The following is a 19,253-nucleotide window of genomic DNA, read 5'->3' on the forward strand; positions in this document are numbered from 1 at the left end:
GTATTTTACTAGTACATTCAAGATGTGCCAGAGATTAACTCACAACTCAACGAGTGATTGTTTTTCATGTGTCATAAAAATCAGGTTCTTGAGTGTACAATAATAAACTTGGCTACTTTTACCATGCATTTCAGCCTTACTAGTACATTCAAGATGTGCCAGAGATAAACTCACAACTCAGCGAGTGATTGTTTTTAATGTGTCATAAAAATCAGGTTCTTGAGTGCACAATAATAAACTTGGCTACTTTTACTATGGATTTCAGCTCAATATGAAGGAAATACGGCCAGGAAGGCGAAATTACTAACTTCATGAGCTGAAAATGTAATCGTTCTGTTGTTAAGCATGACCTATCATGAAAAGTAAACCAGTGGCATAAGGTTCATATGCCTTCTTTCCGAGGTTGGCACACACGGAACACTCGCAAGGGAGCAGAGGCAAAAAATACAAGGTATGTTAGTGCAATTACACCGGTTGATTTACGTTATCTCAGTGCGGTTGAATAGCGCTCGAGTATCTGTTAACAGTTAGGAGTACCCTCTAGCAGGCTATACCGAGCAGAACAAAACAGTGACAGTGCTCGCTGGGTCAATCGATCGATACTGGACCGATAGCTTGTTGATCCATACCCATGACAGCAATGAATGCACACCCGCGTTGGTATCAGGCGTGCATCAATGCTGGACAAAGCGGAAATATCGAGCATGCATGCTTAACCTTGATCGAATTTCCCGATTGGCTTCCAAGTGAGTGAACTTTTACTGAGTCATCGTGGTTATCAGTGACGCTGTGGACCAAATATATGCTCTCCGATTTGCGCCGTGAGAACAGCCCCGCTAACTCCCAGATAATCGCAAGACCACATCAGCTTCTAGAGTGGTTCTCGGAACACTTCGACGGGTTGCTCAGTTGAGTCAGTAAGTCTGGTTCTAAGATATGGAATGACATACAGAATTTCAAATAAGATGCAAAGCGAGAATGGTTCACAACCCAGGTAATGAGTTGTGGTGGTTAGAAAAGGTAGACATGAATCTGCATGATTGTGGGCTCTCAGTCAGTTTGGTATAGAATTACTCATCTTTTTATCAAGTTTAACAAACTTGCTTCGAATTGCATAGGATAGAATACTAAACTAAACTGGATGCAAAGTGTCGATAGACTACCGGCCTAGTTGAGCTAACTTACCTACTACTCTTTGAGGTTTCTGTGTGTCAGTAAGTCCATGTACACCCAATCCAGCAGAAGCTGAGGATGTGCGACGAATATCGGAGTATCATAAATTTACTTATGAACACTATCTTGACTACTGACAGCACGGACTGGTAACCACGCTAACCAATACACCGCGAAAAATCCGAATAGAGTGAAAAACGGCTCCTGCTACTCGAGGCAAGTGTTCGACGACGACTCTGCGGGTTTACTATGGCTACTCTCTGTGTAGCCAGATATCGCTTGAATTTAATTTGGTTATGGGTGATTCCAATGAAGGCCCGATCACTTTGATAAGCCACCCTCGCACTGGCCATATATGTACATCGATGAAAGTTTGATGATCTACACTCTGCCTTTCGAAATTGGCACACAACTGGGAATGCGACTCTTAAAAAAAGACCACCAGAGACTCAACACTGAGAAACCTTTAAAATGGAAAGAAATGAACCTTTCACTATGTTTATGAATTGTGCATCCCATCGTTTTTTCCGGGTAAGGATTGCGAAAGTACAGTGCAGTATACTGTTCGGGTCGATCGATTTGGTACATTTTCGAGTGGTGATAAACTTCCGTCAAACGGCTACATAAGTGTTGCATCCTTGGATTGCAAAACTCGCAAACTCCAGTAGGGTGACGAAAGTTTTAAGCATGTAAGTGCCATACATTCGCACGGTTGAGTTCGGTCAATCAACGTTCAATCTGTTACATTCGGCTCACTATGAGTTCCCGTGAAAGTCTTAGGTATACCGAAAAGTATACTAACTGTTTCGAATATCACTACCACTAAATATCTCTTTCTTGGATTTCCACCTAATTCAGGACAATGAACAACAAAAGTAAGGGAATTCCAGCGCGAAACAAAAAGCCAAATAATGTATACTGAATCACAACTATGTACATAGTTGAACACAGAATCATTTTTCATTCCCTTCAGACAATCTTGTCCCTCATCTGTGAAACGGGACTATCCCCATTCGTTTTCCAAACACTTGAGTCAGTGAGAGAACGGGTGGCCCGTCTACTCAAGTGTCATCCCAACGGACGTTACTCAGGAAGTACAATGCTCATAACTATTTGTTTGCTATGGACAAACAGCAAGTTACACTCGCATGCATAATTTCCGGCTAATTAAACCGGAGAACAGACACGAGGCAGACCTGATGGGCCAAGGGTGTCATCGCCGGTGGCCGATCTCAGTAACTAGGATTGTCCACTATAAGGACACACGAATGTTAGCGTAGCGAGATTGAATTTATTTCCACCAACGTACATACATACAAAACGCACTGACACGGTGAAAGTGTCTGGTTTGCAGTAAAGGTTGGTGGTGGAAACCCCACTGCTGTTTGAAAGATTTGCGTTGACAGTAAACGTTCGGGAGTAACTGCGGACGGTCCGACTTTTTTTGCCGTTGGCTTTTTCCCCCCGTAAACTCCGGGTTACAAGAACAGTTGAAAATAGAAGGATGTGCCATTTGTCATCAAACGTCGGACCGCTATGTCAGACTTGAATGGTGGTTGAGCTTCCAAGTTGAAATATCATCAATTACGATCGGAATACACATATTTTTCATCATAGCAGCTGTTTCAGGACTGTACCGTTTACTTGTGGGAATAAATAACCTGGACAAGAAAATCTCCTTGATTCAAATTGTTTTTTTTTGTATTTTGACAATCATCGGCGGGACCTTGTATTCTAACCCAAAGGCCTGGCTTGACATTCTTAAAAACCCTGCGCAGCTAGCAAATGAAAACAAGTGGTTTAACGTCTACTCCCTAATTTAATCTCTGTCGGATCCAACTATGGTACTTCTCGACCGCAGACATTGCCCTCACGGGCGACAAAGATGTTTCTACTTCAAGATTATTTCGTACTATGAGGGGAAATCAATCGAAAATATGTCCCACAGAGGACCACATGAAGAGTCAAAGCCTTTTTCATAGTCCCTCATTATCACAATGATTAAGGTAAACCGCAGTTATGGCCTCTAGTAATTTCTTGCACACCATGGGGAACCAATGCAATTAGTCAAGAATTAGAACCTACAGGAGTAGAAGATGATTCTGGAATGCTCGCTTTTCCCGATTGTATTCTCACTGCCTTAGTTCTTACCTTAGTAACTGTACTGTACTGTACTGTACTGTACTGTACTGTACTGTACTGTACTGTACTGTACTGTACTGTACTGTACTGTACTGTACTGTACTGTACTGTACTGTCCTCTAGTTGGTTCGGATGACACCAGATTCAGATCTGTGAATAGGGATAAGCATTCGGAAACAACACTCTTTTACGCACTCACCACAAAATGTTGGACGACATAAAAAATTGCAGCATTTTGTTTTTGGTTGGTTTTTCCGTCGTTTTGGCCAGCGTAAAGTAGAATTCGAGCACGACATAGCACAGTACTCACAAGGTTGCTGAAAATTCTTCGACAGCACACGACCGGTCTCACTCATCTCAGGGCTCACCAGACAGGCGCGGTCCCCGAATTTCCGTCAGCCTTGCGTTCGACTTGACTCGTGTCTGAAGCACCACACTGTCTTGTATTTGACACAGCCTTCACCTTGCCTCATTGCTGGTTTGTGCCAAACACAGCTGTAACAACATATCGCAACCGGCATTCTGCGCTCCTTTTGCTTCGAGAGATGTTTTTGAAAAACGATTATTTAATTCCGACGGAAAACTAAGAGGAATGTTAGTTTATTCGAGAAGTTTCCAGTAATTGTTCCCTCAGTTGCCGTAGTTGCGATGTCGTTTACAGTTCTGTCTGCTTTCACGCAGTTCACTTTGAACACCGGTTTTCCAATGAAATTAACAAAGAGAGCTCTCCCTATTCGTTTGAATGAACGCCCGAAGAAAGTGCAGCAATATCTACGATTCGCACCAGAGCAAAATCGACTTCCCCACAATTAAGTTAAAGCGCGAGACGTGTCATAGGCAAGTTACAGCTACACATGGTGTTTTAAAGTATTCGGACCCCTCTGCCTGGAACCGAATTGACACCTCTTGTGAACCACCACGTTTGTGGTGGACATCCAGCAATTTCCTTTCAGATGTGCATTTATTTGTCGTAATTCACTGCGGCGTTTAAAGCATGTTTTAAAAATTCTTCTGATGACGTTCCAGCTTGATGAAAAGTTTAACAGTATTTAGCGAGGTACACTCATATGCAAACTAATTTGGTTTTGCGAAAGACTCGCCTGGAAATGAGTGTATATTCGCTAATTTCGTGCAATTTGGTTTCAAGTAGAACATAAGGTTGACGGAAACTCTGGGACTGTGCCTACTTGATGAGCCCCAAGAAGGACGAAACCGGTCGTCGGCTGTCGACGAATTTTCAGCAACTTTATGAGTAGTGCATTACAAACATTCAACAGTATTTATTTCAGTGTCGTCTGGACTAACGGCCACCGTGCTGTGAATGAACTACCCTAAGGAAGACAAGAGTTTTGAACCAGCTCTATAAGGTCACTCTCGGGTTCAATATCTACCGGAACTTCCTGCGTAGTTCTGCGATAGTCAGGCGGCCGTATTCACTACAAATTTGTCGATAACAATTAGGGTGATGAACAGTGAATATCACCAAAAAAATTTTTTCTGTCTTGAAAAATTTGATTTTTCGCTGTTTCCCTAAAGGGTAGAGAGTGGCTGCTATTCATTTTGAATTGTGATCAACTCTTGATAGACAAAGTTGTGGGCCCTGTAGGAAGCTGGAAGTGCAGAAATAAGGCGTGGAATGCCAACCGTGATACACAATTTTGTTTCCGTGGAGATTGCGGACCTTAACACAATTCGCATCTGCGTGAACACTTTCTGGTCGATCTCTCCCAGAGCATTTAGGTGAAAATACTAACCAGGTGTGCTCTTTTCAGAGCGGATTTTAAGTTCGAATTCTTTTGACTACCGAAAAGAGCGCCTGGGGTTCTGAGAGGCGATTTCAGGAAGGAGGTGATAGCGTTTGGAATGAATTAAACCTAATAGAGATTGCGATAAATACACTAATTTGCAAATCAATTTGGTTTTCACGAGAGACTCATCCGAATCTCTCGTTTATGATATTCTATAACTGAATGTGCTGCACACAGGCCGCCTCGTGATTCAAGTAGAACATAAGTTTGACGGAAACTCGGGGACTGCGCCCACCAGATGAGCCTCAAGAAGGGCGAAACCGGTAGTGGGCTGTCGAAGAGTTTTCAGCGACCTTGTGAATAGTTTCCTTTATGCTAATATAGATTGGTTTCTTGAGCGAATAGCTCATACTAATGCTATAATAATAGTTCGGAAGATTTTAGCATTTTTCATCGAACTTTTCTCTAAGTTCTATGGTTCTCAACGGATTACCCCGAGAAGCCTGAAAGTAAAACGGAGAGGAATGTGGCCAAAACGTTTTAAACAAACTAACATCGAAAGTGCTGTCTTTAATTTAGTTGATGAAAAATGATTTTTCTCCCAAAAGATAATACTTTTAATCACAAGAGACATTGCATTCTGGTATTTGTATCCTGAAAAGCGACCAAACTCTTTTTTGTTGTGTAATCTTGAGTCTAATCAAACGCCGAGCAATCAGACTGTTCTATAACACGAGATAGTTTAATCAATCAAGACAATTTGTCCAATATAGGTAATGCACCATCTTTAAAGGGCAATATAGTCTAAGCCCATCATCTGGAGGATTGGTTCAGATTGCTGTACAATGTTGTAAGCTCTATCAAGATGTGTCACCCAGACTAAATAACTAGATCAGTTATGCATATTTTTGGGCGGGCCTAATAATGTCGGCGTTGGCTGCGGTACGGGCAGGCTTGGTCGGTAGATTTCAAAATACCAAAGGATAGTATGAGCGTTTTAGGCTGTGCTTCTATTAGGGATGAGCCAAGCGATCGAAGCTGTGAACGCGGACAATGGTCTAACTTTTATCACTCGCCACCTAGTAAGTTGGACAGTTTTCGAGTAACGTAAACTGGCAATTAAGTCGCTGAACTTCTGGATTCCGATCTAGTTCGATTCAAATCTGATTATATGGAGTGTTCGTAAAAAGTAAACCGAGCAACTTCTATTCCATTACCTTTGAAAAAATATAGCTGCTTTTCAGTTAAAGTAAGTCAAAGGCAACAACGGTATCAGTCATCTTAGAACCGATTGGTTACTAAAATCCTGTATTTTCAAGCACATCAGTATTACAATAATACCAATAGTACTATCTCAGAAGAAGGAAAAATTTGTAACCTTCTTGAGGGACAGTCCCTAAATGATGCCGGCATTAGGTGTGGACACATGGGTCTTTCGTACTGGGTTCGCGGTATTGCAAGAACATATATGTGACTTGGACAGATCGTGTTGCAGTTGCAACATGCTTTACAACATGTTACAATTCCAGCCCTTAGACCCCAGTATTCCCGAGCGTTGACTTGTGTTTGCCAAAGCAGGATGAATTTCGCTTCCTAAGTGTTGGAGAATTCCAAAAAGTTATAGTTGAGCAATACACTCATCTGCAAATCAATTTAGTTTGCACGAGAGACTCAACTGAATATCTCGTCTATGATATTCTATGACTGAATGTGCTGCACACAGACCGTCTCATGTTTCAGTTGGCACGATATTCGAGATATCGCAGTATATTTTCATAAAGGAAACTACTCACAAGGTGGCTGAAAACTTCGACGGTCCACGACCGGTTTCGCCCTTCTTAACCTTTGCCCTTCGACCTGATTAACCCCAAGAAAGGCGAAACCGGTCGTGGACTGTCGAAGAGTTTTCAGCAACCTTGTGAGTATTTTCCTTTATGAAAATTATAGTTGAGTTTAAGTGCTAGTGAATATAAAAAAGACTGTTCAGACGAGATTGATGTACGTATGAACAACACAGACCCCACAACAGGTATAAGAAATGTTGTCCAGCGGGTTTCAAGTGTTTGTGGTGCTACTGACTGGGAAGTCCTGAAAGGCGGGGCAATCGATCGTTACAACCAGGACAGTTACTGGATCGGTAATGAGTCGGGCACACCAATCACGTTGCTCAATCGTAAACACGTTTGCCTGTTCAGATGTGAAAATTCAGATGCATCCAACGTGCGCTAGTGGAGTAGTGGTCACACATTCACCTAACATATCAGATGTTCGGAGTTCAAATGCCGACACCGCCGTTGGACATGCACTGCTGATGAGCGGAACTCCGATCCAGTACTTCGCCCTTTGGTATGGGCTCACCAGAATAATAATGGTAGGACAGAGGGTCGACTGTTCAGACGACAGTGATGTGTGAACAGTACATTTACCGCTAACTACACAACAGATACAAATGCACCATCAAGGGGTAGGATACAAAGTTCCATTTGAGGTAGGACAGTTGACTTGGTAGGCTTTGAAATCATGCTGATTTTTTTCAATGACAAAACGGCCCTCGTAATGTATTCCCTTTTTAGAGAGAAGACTACAATAGTAATTCGCTAGTTCGGTGCCACAAGGTGTATGTGTAAGGTATTGTCAAGTTATAACTTCATTCTAATGGGGCATGGTTACATCTGTATTACAACAGAATTAGTACCTAACTCGATATAGGGTGATATACTAGGCATAGAATACATACATATATATACATATATATGGATAATACACCATAGTTTTCACATCTCTTTCGGCGAGCTGTTTACTCAGTCAGTGCTTTTTCAAACTCCCTTCATGGTTCACAGTAATCATAATTTTAATAACGCATTTGTCCAATTCCTCGTTGACAGAAAGTTTATGGTAACGCAACGGAAACACTGGGTTAAACTTTCATGGAGATTGAACACACAAGCACTCCGTGTTTACATGTTGACCACTATGCAACTAACACGCATAATTTGTTTGTCCTGTTATTCGAATCAGTGCATATGTGTGAGTGTTTATCCGATGTGAACAGGATGCTCGACGAGGGGACCTTTGGCGTAGAGGTGTCGTCGCCAGGTAGTGTCCAAGTCACAGGTAAACGAATAGGTGAAAAATCAGCCAACTAGTCGGCAAAGTGACATCGGGCCATCTTAACCTAACTACCACCAGTAAATAGAGTTCCAATCAAGGATGTTTTGATAACTCGGTTGGTTGCGCATCAATCAGTTGAAATACGCTGTCAGAAAGATTTTGGTTTATATTGGAATACCTGCACGTGATGCATGAACCAAGATGTGCGTATCTACCACACCTGGGCTGATTTACGACCGTCCTGAATAGGAGGTGATGTGATGTAGCTGTGGCATAGTGAATCAAAGTTTGCTGAACGGACTTCTCAACAGAAGAGTTAGAGAGTCTCCCTCACGATGAATCCTGTCTCCTGCATTACAGAATATCAACAAATTCTAGTCATAAAACGGTTGGGATTTCTTACTATCGACGGAAGAGTTTTAAAAATTACAGAAATGGGATGTTGCGTGGAAACTTTACAGTTATTTCACATCTGTTGAGTAGGGAAGACAAACCAAGCGATTCCTATCAAAAGAGTTCCCCGGAAGAGAATGTGTTTCAAAGACACATTATTTCAGCTTCTTAGTTATCAACCGTATTCCGAAGGTAAATTGGTTTCAGCTGATACAGTTCGGACCGCGGGAAAGTGGGACACCGTGAGAAACATACTGGATGCCATGACATGCTCACTTGGTTCCGGAAATGGACCTACGAATTGAATTCGATACCTTTGATGCACAACTGCGCGAGTGGGGCATTTCTGTCCATGACACTAACCGCTGGGACCCGTCGATACCTTTGATGCACAACTGCGCGAGTGGGGCATTTCTGTCCATGACACTAACCGCATGGGACCCGTCCAGGAAGGCGGCAGTTATTGACAGGACTAAGTTTACGTCGGAACTTATACATCTGCCCAGGTAAATAAATTGATCTACCACTTTGGTTGGCTCGTCTGCAAGTATGAGGATTTGCCTTGGTCACCCCAGTCTTATAGAAGCTCTTTGCCGGTGTGAAGCGTATGTCCAACCGTATAGTTTGTATTTTCGAAGGATCTGAGCCAAGAAAAGCAATTTCGTCTGCATACTTTTTCTGTGAGTGAACGTATCGGGAGTACTTCGACACCTTTGGTTTCAGAGACAGCCGGAGAAATTTCAAGCAGCACATCATTAACAAATTTGAGGGGGAAGGCCGAGAGAGGCCAGGCTTGTCTCAGAACACTGCACGTGATAAATTCAGACAAAGCTTGCCTATACTCTCATGCGCCCACAGAAGTTAGCATACAGTGCCCTCACAAGGGATAAAATATGGAATGGACACCCTTGATTTCCAGACGTCGCAAAAGTTTCTGACGGATCCAGAGGAAGTTTTCTGATCCAGAAAAACGACTAACATGAGATGTTTGAAAGAATAAATCTGCTCCAAAAATTGTCCCATGGTAAAAACATGATCGATTCGCCTCCAACTGAGGAGAAAATTAGCTTGGTTTTCACGATTCCGTCCCTCCTGATAATAGACCAACCTGTGCAAAATACTTCCGGAGAGCTCCGTAGATGTCACTGCTACCACGCTGATGCCACGATGGTCTTTGCATGACGTTCATGCAACCTTTTTGAATACTGGAATGGCGGCAGAAGTTCTTTGTGCCACTGGTTCCCTTTCAATTCTTTCGTAACCTGGTCGTCAAACTGTTCACCAGGATGCCAACTCCTTTAAAGAGTGCGATGTGTGAACCATCCTGGTCAGATGCCTTGTCTTGTTGGAGGAGTGATACCTCACACTTGATTTCTGTTGTTCATGGCGGGCTGGTGTCGATTCTCCGTTCAGGCTGAAGGCTTAGCTTGTTAAATTTGCTTCCATTCAAACTCAAACTAGTCTTCGTCTTCAGCATGACTGTGCGTTTGCAGTAGCTTTCCAGACATTTCAGTGGTTGAGCTATTGAAACTCGTCAAATTTGACTACTCTGATTCTGCTCAAGTAATGCTGACGTAAACAGAAGTGATAGCCCAGTATAACAGGTCTTTAACTGAGGCTTTTCATCGGTATCTGATAGTCACATGCTAACCCTTAACTGATTTGGTGGTCCCCAAATAACTCGATGTGGGCGCTTAGGCTGAGATTTCATACTGGGGAGGAAAAGACTATGATCAGCACACAGCTAAGGAACTTGCTTCCGTACGCTGAGCATCAACCCTATTCTATCACCTAACTGTGTCTCATTCGGGCTTGGTTGTCCAAACTGGTCATTCGTATCACCCGCTAGGATTGCAATATATGTCCTTCTTGTCTACCGAAGAAGTTGAGACAGAGCTTGATAAGATCCATCCTTCTTAATCGCAGATCAGAAATCCGTCGGACCGTATGCTGATACGATAACTGAACACCGTCTACCACATCGACATGCACTGACCTCAGTTGACCCAGTCAACAGCACAGCACAAAAATTACTGTCTACTGGGATCCAGTTATGTAAAGCGCTTTAAGGCTTGATGTTGAGTTCAACTCCCTCACCATAGGTACCACGAGCCATTATATCAGGAACATCAGATACCCGAAGGGTGAAATGTGGAACATTTCAGTTCGTCCTAAGTGGCTTGAAGTGCACGACCGAGGTGGGGTCTTTTGTGCTCGTTTCAGAGACACAACATACATCAATAGACAAATGAAATGAGGCTTCAGCAAGAGATGCCTGTTTCCCAACCTGAGGGAGTACGCACGTTGAAAGCTTTGAAGTGGACTAGACTTTATGAGGTTTAGATTCCGAACAATGGTTAGTAGACTTGCAGGTGGGTTGGTGGTACTGCAGCATTCTATGGATGGGTAGGCATGTGTGTGTGGGGGGGGGAACGTTGAGCAAAGAGTGATTTCTGACAGTATGGTGAAGCACTGTCCTGTTTCGGGCTACTCGCTTTTGGTCTTCCCGAGATGGTTGGGCCAATGGAGCTGAATTCCATCCAGCCACTAAAGCTTGCAGGATAATTGGAGCACTGAAGCCCAAACACCAGGATATAGGGATAGCTTTAGATCGGGAATCCGAGATAAGCAAAACTCCAACCCTCACTACACTCAGAAGGAACGGGGTGACTTCAAATCTAGAAGGAGGTTCTATCAGGTTCACACGAATGAGACTCCAAAACACTGGCAGCTATAGAAGATCATATTCCTCGCTCGCAAACATAAAGTTGAATACGAATTGCTCGTACGGTTCTACCCAGCATGATGGCATTCGTCAACTGTATCGCGGACTGTGAGACTTCATGCCCTTTATGTTCCTTTGCCATTGTCTTTCTTCCCATCTCGAACCATACCTACATGGCGCGACCATAGAAGCCAGTAACTACCAGTAACTAGAGTTGATATATGCTATCAAGTACGCATTGTATTGAGGAACACAATCCACAGTGACTCAGAAAAACTTACTCTACATGTAATCCAGTGCACGCACAGATATAATACTTCAGATATCCGGCTTGATATAAAGCAGCTTGGTGAAACGCGCCCACTTTCCTCACATCTCGGAGTTTGAAGTATAGAATAAGGTCACCGGACTTATATCACATTTATCTTGATCGTCCCAGTTGATGGTGAAGCAAGCCGAATACCACTACCCAACGTGAAGGAACCCAAAGAAAAACCACTAGTCATGGGAAATTAATAAAGATCCAAAGAGCTGTGATATAGACCCGGAATAAATTGTGCTTTCAAAAAAAGCACGAAATGATTAGTCCTGTGTTGCAAGTTGCGTGTTACGAGAGACAAACATGCTCTTAAGAAGTATGATTCGCAGAGGACAGCAGCCTGATTACTCAGGATAAACGTTGTCTTCGGTGAATATGCCAGTCTATTTTGAAACGTGTCTCTGAATGTTCACATAGGACAGTAGTAATATGTATGATTCGATTATCACTGGTATGCACTTTATTTATGTTAGCAGTTCCATTCAATTAACACAAGAAATTACTTTTTCTAGATCTTTTTTGTCTAACTATTGGCGACAAAAATAGGCCAGTTCGTGAATTCGACATTGTTACCCTCGTATACATACATAGAAGTGCACAAAAGTTTGAACCAAATTCGTTTTGTTTGATAAGACGCCATATCCCTTTTATACACTAGACGATCGAAAACTTGAGCTGAGTTACATCTGACATATTTCGTTCGGACAGCCTTGAGACGAGGTCTCAATCAGTAATGTACCAGGCCAAAATATCTGGATGATTCAATAAAAATGAACGTTAAACTATGAACAAGTCTCGGAATATTCACTGACGAGTCCTTGTGCCCTACGATTGAGTAAGTTGTTTAGAAATCACTCAGAGAATAGAAAATTTCGCGGGAGTGGACAGCGAAGTACAGTTTGCCGTAGAAATCACAACCAAATGCAGAGAGCGTAGACTGAGCGAGCGCTATATTGCTAGTTTTTTTTTTACCTCTGAACGTTATCTGTTGAACCACGGTTCAACACGAATACCGCTAGAGGTACCCAACAAGCCAACTGATGATAGGAACGCTAGATCATGTTCCCATCAGTGGATCCGCAAGGTGCTAATATCCAATTTTCTTTTGCGTGCAACAAAGCATCAATGCATTTTTCTCTCTATCAATTACCGTCTAGTCCAACTGTAATAAAAACTGTCACAAATAAAAAGCCTAGATTCCAATATAAAGGACTTCCAAGAAGAATGTAATTTTTGCCATTTCTGAGAGTGCGCGCTGTATACGAGAATCCAACCCATTAAGGTGGACGAAGAGCTTGTGGGTGGCTAAAGTGCTTCTGCTCTAGCTGCTGATTTCTTCACCTGGAACGTCAGCAGCGATCAGATATATCTGAATTGGGCGAGACGGAGGTGTGCAAATCCAAAACAGAGACTCTGATCAGATATATCTGAATTGGGCGAGACGGAAGTTAGATGGTGTGCAAATCCAAAACAGAGACTCTATTTGAAGCCTCACGCTTAACTATGCGAGTCCAATGTGAACAGTCGAGGAGGAATGACAAGAACGATGAAGAACAGCAGGAAGAACATGGAGCTTGTAGATATGGAAAGGACATCGCTAGCATGAAACTGGAACAGTTTTCTGGCGACAACCAGAGAGCCCGTTAGGCTTGATGGAGCATATTCTGCAAACGCTTTTTATTACAAAGCAGAAAAGTAAACGTTTTTCAGCCGAACGCCTTATTTATTGAGTAAGCAGCAGTCTTCGGTATCAAGCCGACAGTTTAGTCGCTTTGGGGCTCATATGATAAAAACAGTCCAATAATTTCCATCAACCTTATTTTCCAACTCAAAACCAAATTCCCTGAAATTGGTAATATACACTTATTTGCGAATCAACCTAGTGTTAAGGGGAAACTGAACTGATTCTGTCATCTATGATATTCTTCAACTAAATACGCTGAGCAAAGGCCGTTCGGCATCTCATGAAGTACAATAATTGTTCAGTCAAGAAAATATACTCCACTGTCTCAGGTATCCGGAAAACTAAAAAAACGAAACCGCCTTAATGCTGCACATTCAGTTTGAAAATAGCATAATCGAGGTATTCACCTTGGTTCAAGGTGAGTCCCCCGTGAATTAGTATGCAAGTTAGTGTATCTGAGGAAGTTCTTACCATGTAGGTCCAAGTAGGACGTAAGGTTAAAGAAGACTCAGAGACTGCGGCCACCTGATGAGCGCCACCTACGTCAAAGCCGGTCAGTGCTGTCCAGGAGTATTCAGCAACCTTATCAGCATTGCTTTGCGGTATCTCGAATATCGTATCAACTGTAACACGATGCGGACTGGTGGAACACATTCAGTTGAAGAACATCACAAACGAGAGATTCAACTGAGATTCAGTCGAATTAACGCCAACTTACTTTACAAATGTCTGTATCGCGTTAAAAAACAGTTACTTTAAAATACTTGCCGTATTCAATCGTTGGCGTTTGAGTTTAGAGGTACGCACTTATTTGGAGGGAGAACAGCAACATCAAGCTGTCATCTATTACCCAGCTTCGTCCTTTGTATCGTGGCTAAGCCAGGCAGAAAATCTGAACAAATAAAATTGGTTGGCCCAGGAACAACAACTAACCACAATTTATAGTACGATTGGTAATCATCAGATGATTTCGACGGAATTCTTGCCACTTTGTGATCAGACTCCAATTCCACACTCTAAGCCACACTATACAACCTCCGACCAAATTTCCAGCGTATAGGATTTTGATTTGCTCATTTCAACCCATAAGCCAAATGGCTTCGGTTTCCTTGCTAAAACCAACTACTCCAACCTTACTATAATAAACTGAAACTTTCTTTTTTCTTTGACTGTCAGGCCCTCAGTTGTTGGCTCTATTAGAAATGCTAATTTCATGTTAAATATCTCGCCTCTAATTTATGATGACATGCTAGCCCTGCCAAACACGATGATAAATAAACTACTGATAAGAGTATTGAGTAGCACAAACGGGTCAAAATTGGAATATCACGTTCGCTACCAAGTAGCCTTCAGCTCCACTTCATCCGTTGATGTTGTTTTCTTGAACTACAGCGTAATTTTTATAAGATATTTTTAAAAGATGTTCGGAAGAATCTGAAAGAATGTTTTTCTCACGGTTGTTTCGAATGCGTTCTGCAACGTTTCTTTTAGAATAACAAGAGACACCATTAAATTTTACCCTAGAAGAGGATGCGGATAGGGTGAGCCCAGAAGACCAACATTAGCCGTCAACTTCATCATCCATTTGAAGTAAAACCGATTCTGTATGACTGTTTCCTAACATAGATTCAATGGGAATGCGCAAGCTAAGCGACTGTATTTTTCCTGCCACGGGGGAGTGTATTGTGCCAGAATTGGATACCGCTGATGTAACAGATGCAAGAGATCAAATAAACTATAGGCAGTCTGGTATGAACTAAAACAGTTGCAAGATAAAATGATGAATGGCAATGGTTTGTGCATCTGGCTCAGTGGCAAATTAAAATGCTCGAAGCTGCCTGATGCACATCGCGCACTGATCAGAAAGTGCGGCTCCAGTGGAAAAGCCAGCCTGGAATTTCTGCCTGTGCAAAAAACCAGCTGACTTGCTACGAAGAACTCTATTTGACACACAGTTTGACGCACGTTTGTCTGCAGCAAACCAAAGTGTGTAAATGATTCTGCCGTACATCTATGGAGATAAGACAAAGTACCATTAGTTTGGTACAAAAATAGATGCGTGGTAATTAATTCGGATTCACACACGGACAGCTGAGAAGCAATCAGGTCTTTGAGAAATATACTTTTGTGCTCGGGGAATTCAACGGAATCCAACAGAATCTCTCCTTTATGATGTTTTTTATTCGACGGTATTCGCTACACAATCCGTCTCATATTAAGTAATTTATCAAATCACTAGCCGTGTTTAGTTTTCAGTGTTCCACTGTTCGGAAAAAAACTTTTAGATCAATTTCATAACTCCAGCGTTTCGCATAGTACAGGACTTTACGTGGGTTCTGCATCTGCTTTGCACTAAGCAACTGTGCAAGTCGACTGCGTAAGGCTGAAGTACATATTGTGCAAATCAGTTTTACACAAACGTGTTCCTTTGGAGTGAGCCCAAGCAGAAAAAAGCCAATGAACCGGAATGTATCTGTCGGCCGGTATTTTGGATTCTTAAAAGCTGCATGAATGAAGGACGCTCCACCATGGTATATTTTAGCACCAGGATATATAACGCGAAGTTTTCACAAAAGCTAAATAATTTACAGTTTTCCATTCAAATATAACTCTACTTCTACAGTTAAATGACCGTTCCGATTGACACCGCGAAAAGGGACTCTTGCCTCAGAAAGCTCCCACTCTGATTAGATCCTACAGGTGATATATCCTGATACAGCAAGTTTTATCAACCCTCGGGTCAGACAAATAAGACCGGTTATAAGGAATTCTTTACTTAAATAATCCTCAAGCATTAACGGTGAGGGGCGGTTTGATGTGGAAATGTTAAATGATAAAGTAATGACATTCACTGTTAGCTTAAATATTGCTTTGCTAACAATAACCAGAAACAACTATCAATAAATGAATTAACCGAAGGTCGTGGAGGCTAAATTAATTTGGGATAATTGCCTTAAAAACAGTTAAATAAGCTAAGTAAACAGCACTTAGGTGGACTACAATCATTTGCACACCAATTTGGCTTTGACGAGAGACGCACCTGGAACTCAACTGAATCTCTCAATTACCATGTTCTTAGGCGGCTAAGCGTAGTGCATCCAGTCGCCTCATGCTTCAGATGGCAAATTGTATAGATGTAATACACTATTCATAAGTTTGCTGAAAACTCTTCGGCAGTCCACGACCAGTTTCACCCACCTTGGTGCTCATTAGGAAAGCGCAGTCTCCGAGTTTCCGCCAAACCAATGTTCCACTTGAACCCGAACTGGAAGAAATCAGCGAAATACAGTCATTCGCTTAAAAACACAATAAACGAGAGATTCAGCTGGGTTCCAGTAAATCTCCCATCAAGACCAAATTGGCATGCAAATCGCATGCATTTCGCTAATTTTCTGAAATTTGGTTTCAAGTAGAATATGAGGTTGGGACTGCGCCTATCTACTGAGCCTCAAGAAGGGTGAAACCGGTCGTGGGCTGTCAAATGGTTCTCAGCAACCTTATGAGGAATGTATACTGTTTATACAATTCCTAAGTGTTTTATCCTACATATCAATAAGTTTATATCCAGACTATATAACTTAAGGCCTATGAATCTTTGAAAAACTCAGAAAGGCAAACTATTTTCCGGTCATCAAGTTACAGACTCTCCACGGAGCTATCTTAGAAGATTCTCACTTTGGACTCTCAATAAAACTGATCCACTATAGCTAAAAACCGCAATATCATAATCCCAGACGAAGCTTGTACGACAATTTATTCATGTCAACCTCGTGACAGTGCTTCTGTCTCCTGTTGCAATTGTTCCGACGAATCCCTGTTTAGTGTGGACTCACCGGATTAATTTCACCGGAACAGGAGAGTTGTTCTCTATACACAGTGACGTGAATGGAAGTTCTGCAACTTTCGAAACAGTCTACGACAAATTCAGTCCGTCATTTCACAGCATTTAGTGCACTTGACCGTTGCATTCGTGCGGATGCTTATACTTTTACATACGGATGGACGTGAACGCAACCAAATTGGTACGGTTAAATTTCTACACCTGCCTGCATGTTCCCCCAGAATAGCGATTAATATATCCGAATTTCGCTTTTTAAATCATATATACTTGTGCATACAAAATGAAAATGTATTATGAAGGAGTAACGGTGCATGTCACGTAATGGAAGCACATTGGGATGGTGCGAATCTCCGGGCGGATAAGTGGGTTACCCATTTGTGTGGTCAGGGAGGGTCTGATATGATCGAACGCTGTCTAGAATGTAAACAGCATATATAGGAGAGGGGAAAATCTTTGCTACAGTTTTTAATCAAAGATCAAAATTAGTGTTTTGTTTCGGATGACTGAAGAAGCAAGTTAAAGAATGCAAAGTGACGTGGTAGAAAAGAGAGTGCTTGAATAGATGGCTATACATGAGTTTCAGACAAAAGTGTTGGAATATAATTAAACCACTTGAAATAAGCATCGATCCAGGAGCGTCTTTCCATAAAAGTTTGGACAAATGGAAGATGTATTTGATTTTGGATGGAGTTTTATGCGTAAGCAGACGCATAACGGATAACCAAATTTTCCGTAAAAAACGTGTATCCGGACTCAAGTATCGTGATATGTGATACAAATGTACGTTTAGAAAATCCGGAGAGAATTCTAGGTTCGTAGTCAATACAGCTCTCTCGTCGCACTCATAATCGAATGTGGCGTTGAAAGAACCGGAGAAATAGTCAGTCATATGTGACCGAGGGGGCGGGATGGAAAAAATGCTCGTCTCTTAATTCAAACAAGTTGTATAAGCCAAAGATCCTTGTTAGAAAGTGGGAATACAGGGATATGTGATAGGTACTGTCTGATCTAGGCGTAACCATTGCTTCGAGCCGTGACACCCATGGAGTCCCGCAGAACAACCGAATCAGGGTTTAAACCTGTTGTTGCCAGAATTGCAGCGTTCAGAGCCTGACAGAGGATACAAAGAAAACAAATTTATCGGGAGAAACGCGAAATGTGTATTATGCAAGGGAACACATTTTTGAGTATTGATGAGCACTCGGTTAGCGCAGTTATCGATGCACCCACAATCTGCGTATATGGATGATACGTTAACCGAATTCGATTATATTAGTACTCATCTAACCGTTTCAAATATGGTGATAGCTCTAGAGAATATGCAAACGGAAAGCAGCAAGCACCTTCTGGTTGAGACGAGAAATCTCAGAAATTCACACTTGCAACTCAGTACAAATGTCTCACTGCAAAGACTGCAGATCGTGAACCCATCTTCAGGGGATTTTAACTCTTGAGTTAAATTGGACCAATATATCAATGTCGCACACTCTAGTTGGGCTCGAATCTGGCACTTGCACAGATATATTGTTCGCTAACTCAAGGATAGTTTGTATAGACGTAATACACTTTTAATAATATTGCTGAAAACTCTTCGACAGCTCACGACTCGTTTCACCCTTCTTGAGACTCACTAGGTAGACACAGTCCCCGATTTCCGTCAACCTCATGTCCTAGTTGAACTCAAATTGGACAGATTTCGACAACTGCACTCCTTTGCATATCATTTTGGTTTTCACGGGAGACTCACCTGTAACTCAGCCGAATCTCTCGTCTATGATGCTCTTCAGCAAATGAATGTGCTGCATCGAGCCACCTCATGAGCGATATTCGTGATAATGCGACATATTGTATGGACGTCACACACTACCTATCTCGAATATTGTACCAACCGAAGCATGAGGCGGCCTGGAGTAGCACATTCATCATAGTCGAGGGATTTAGCTGGTTTCCAGGTGAGTCTCCTATCAAAACCAAACTGATATGCAAATGAGTGTATTTTTAAAGTGTAGTTTTCCTACGTACTTTATTAGCACCAGACAGAATACTTGTACAACCCCCGATTGTGTGACTTGTCAAAATGCATATGACGTGCCCAGATTTGGTCTATCTATTTAGCC

The 19,253-nt window shown here is 42.1% G+C and overlaps 1 protein-coding gene across 1 annotated transcript in view; it reads right to left on the bottom strand.

Moving 5' to 3' along the window:
• Positions 1 to 17,380: 17,380 nt before the first annotated feature.
• The window catches only part of T265_02465 (hypothetical protein), a gene marked incomplete at both ends in the record, with an annotated part of 99,781 nt that continues 97,908 nt past the window's right edge, over positions 17,381 to 19,253 (bottom strand). Inside the window, one exon of the mRNA XM_009166714.1 lies at positions 17,381 to 18,246. Coding sequence (XP_009164978.1) covers positions 18,145 to 18,246 — 102 coding nt within the window. The remainder of the gene's footprint in view (positions 18,247 to 19,253) is intronic.

Source organism: Opisthorchis viverrini (assembly GCF_000715545.1).
Source record: "Opisthorchis viverrini unplaced genomic scaffold opera_v5_30, whole genome shotgun sequence".
Classification (NCBI taxonomy): domain Eukaryota; kingdom Metazoa; phylum Platyhelminthes; class Trematoda; order Opisthorchiida; family Opisthorchiidae; genus Opisthorchis; species Opisthorchis viverrini.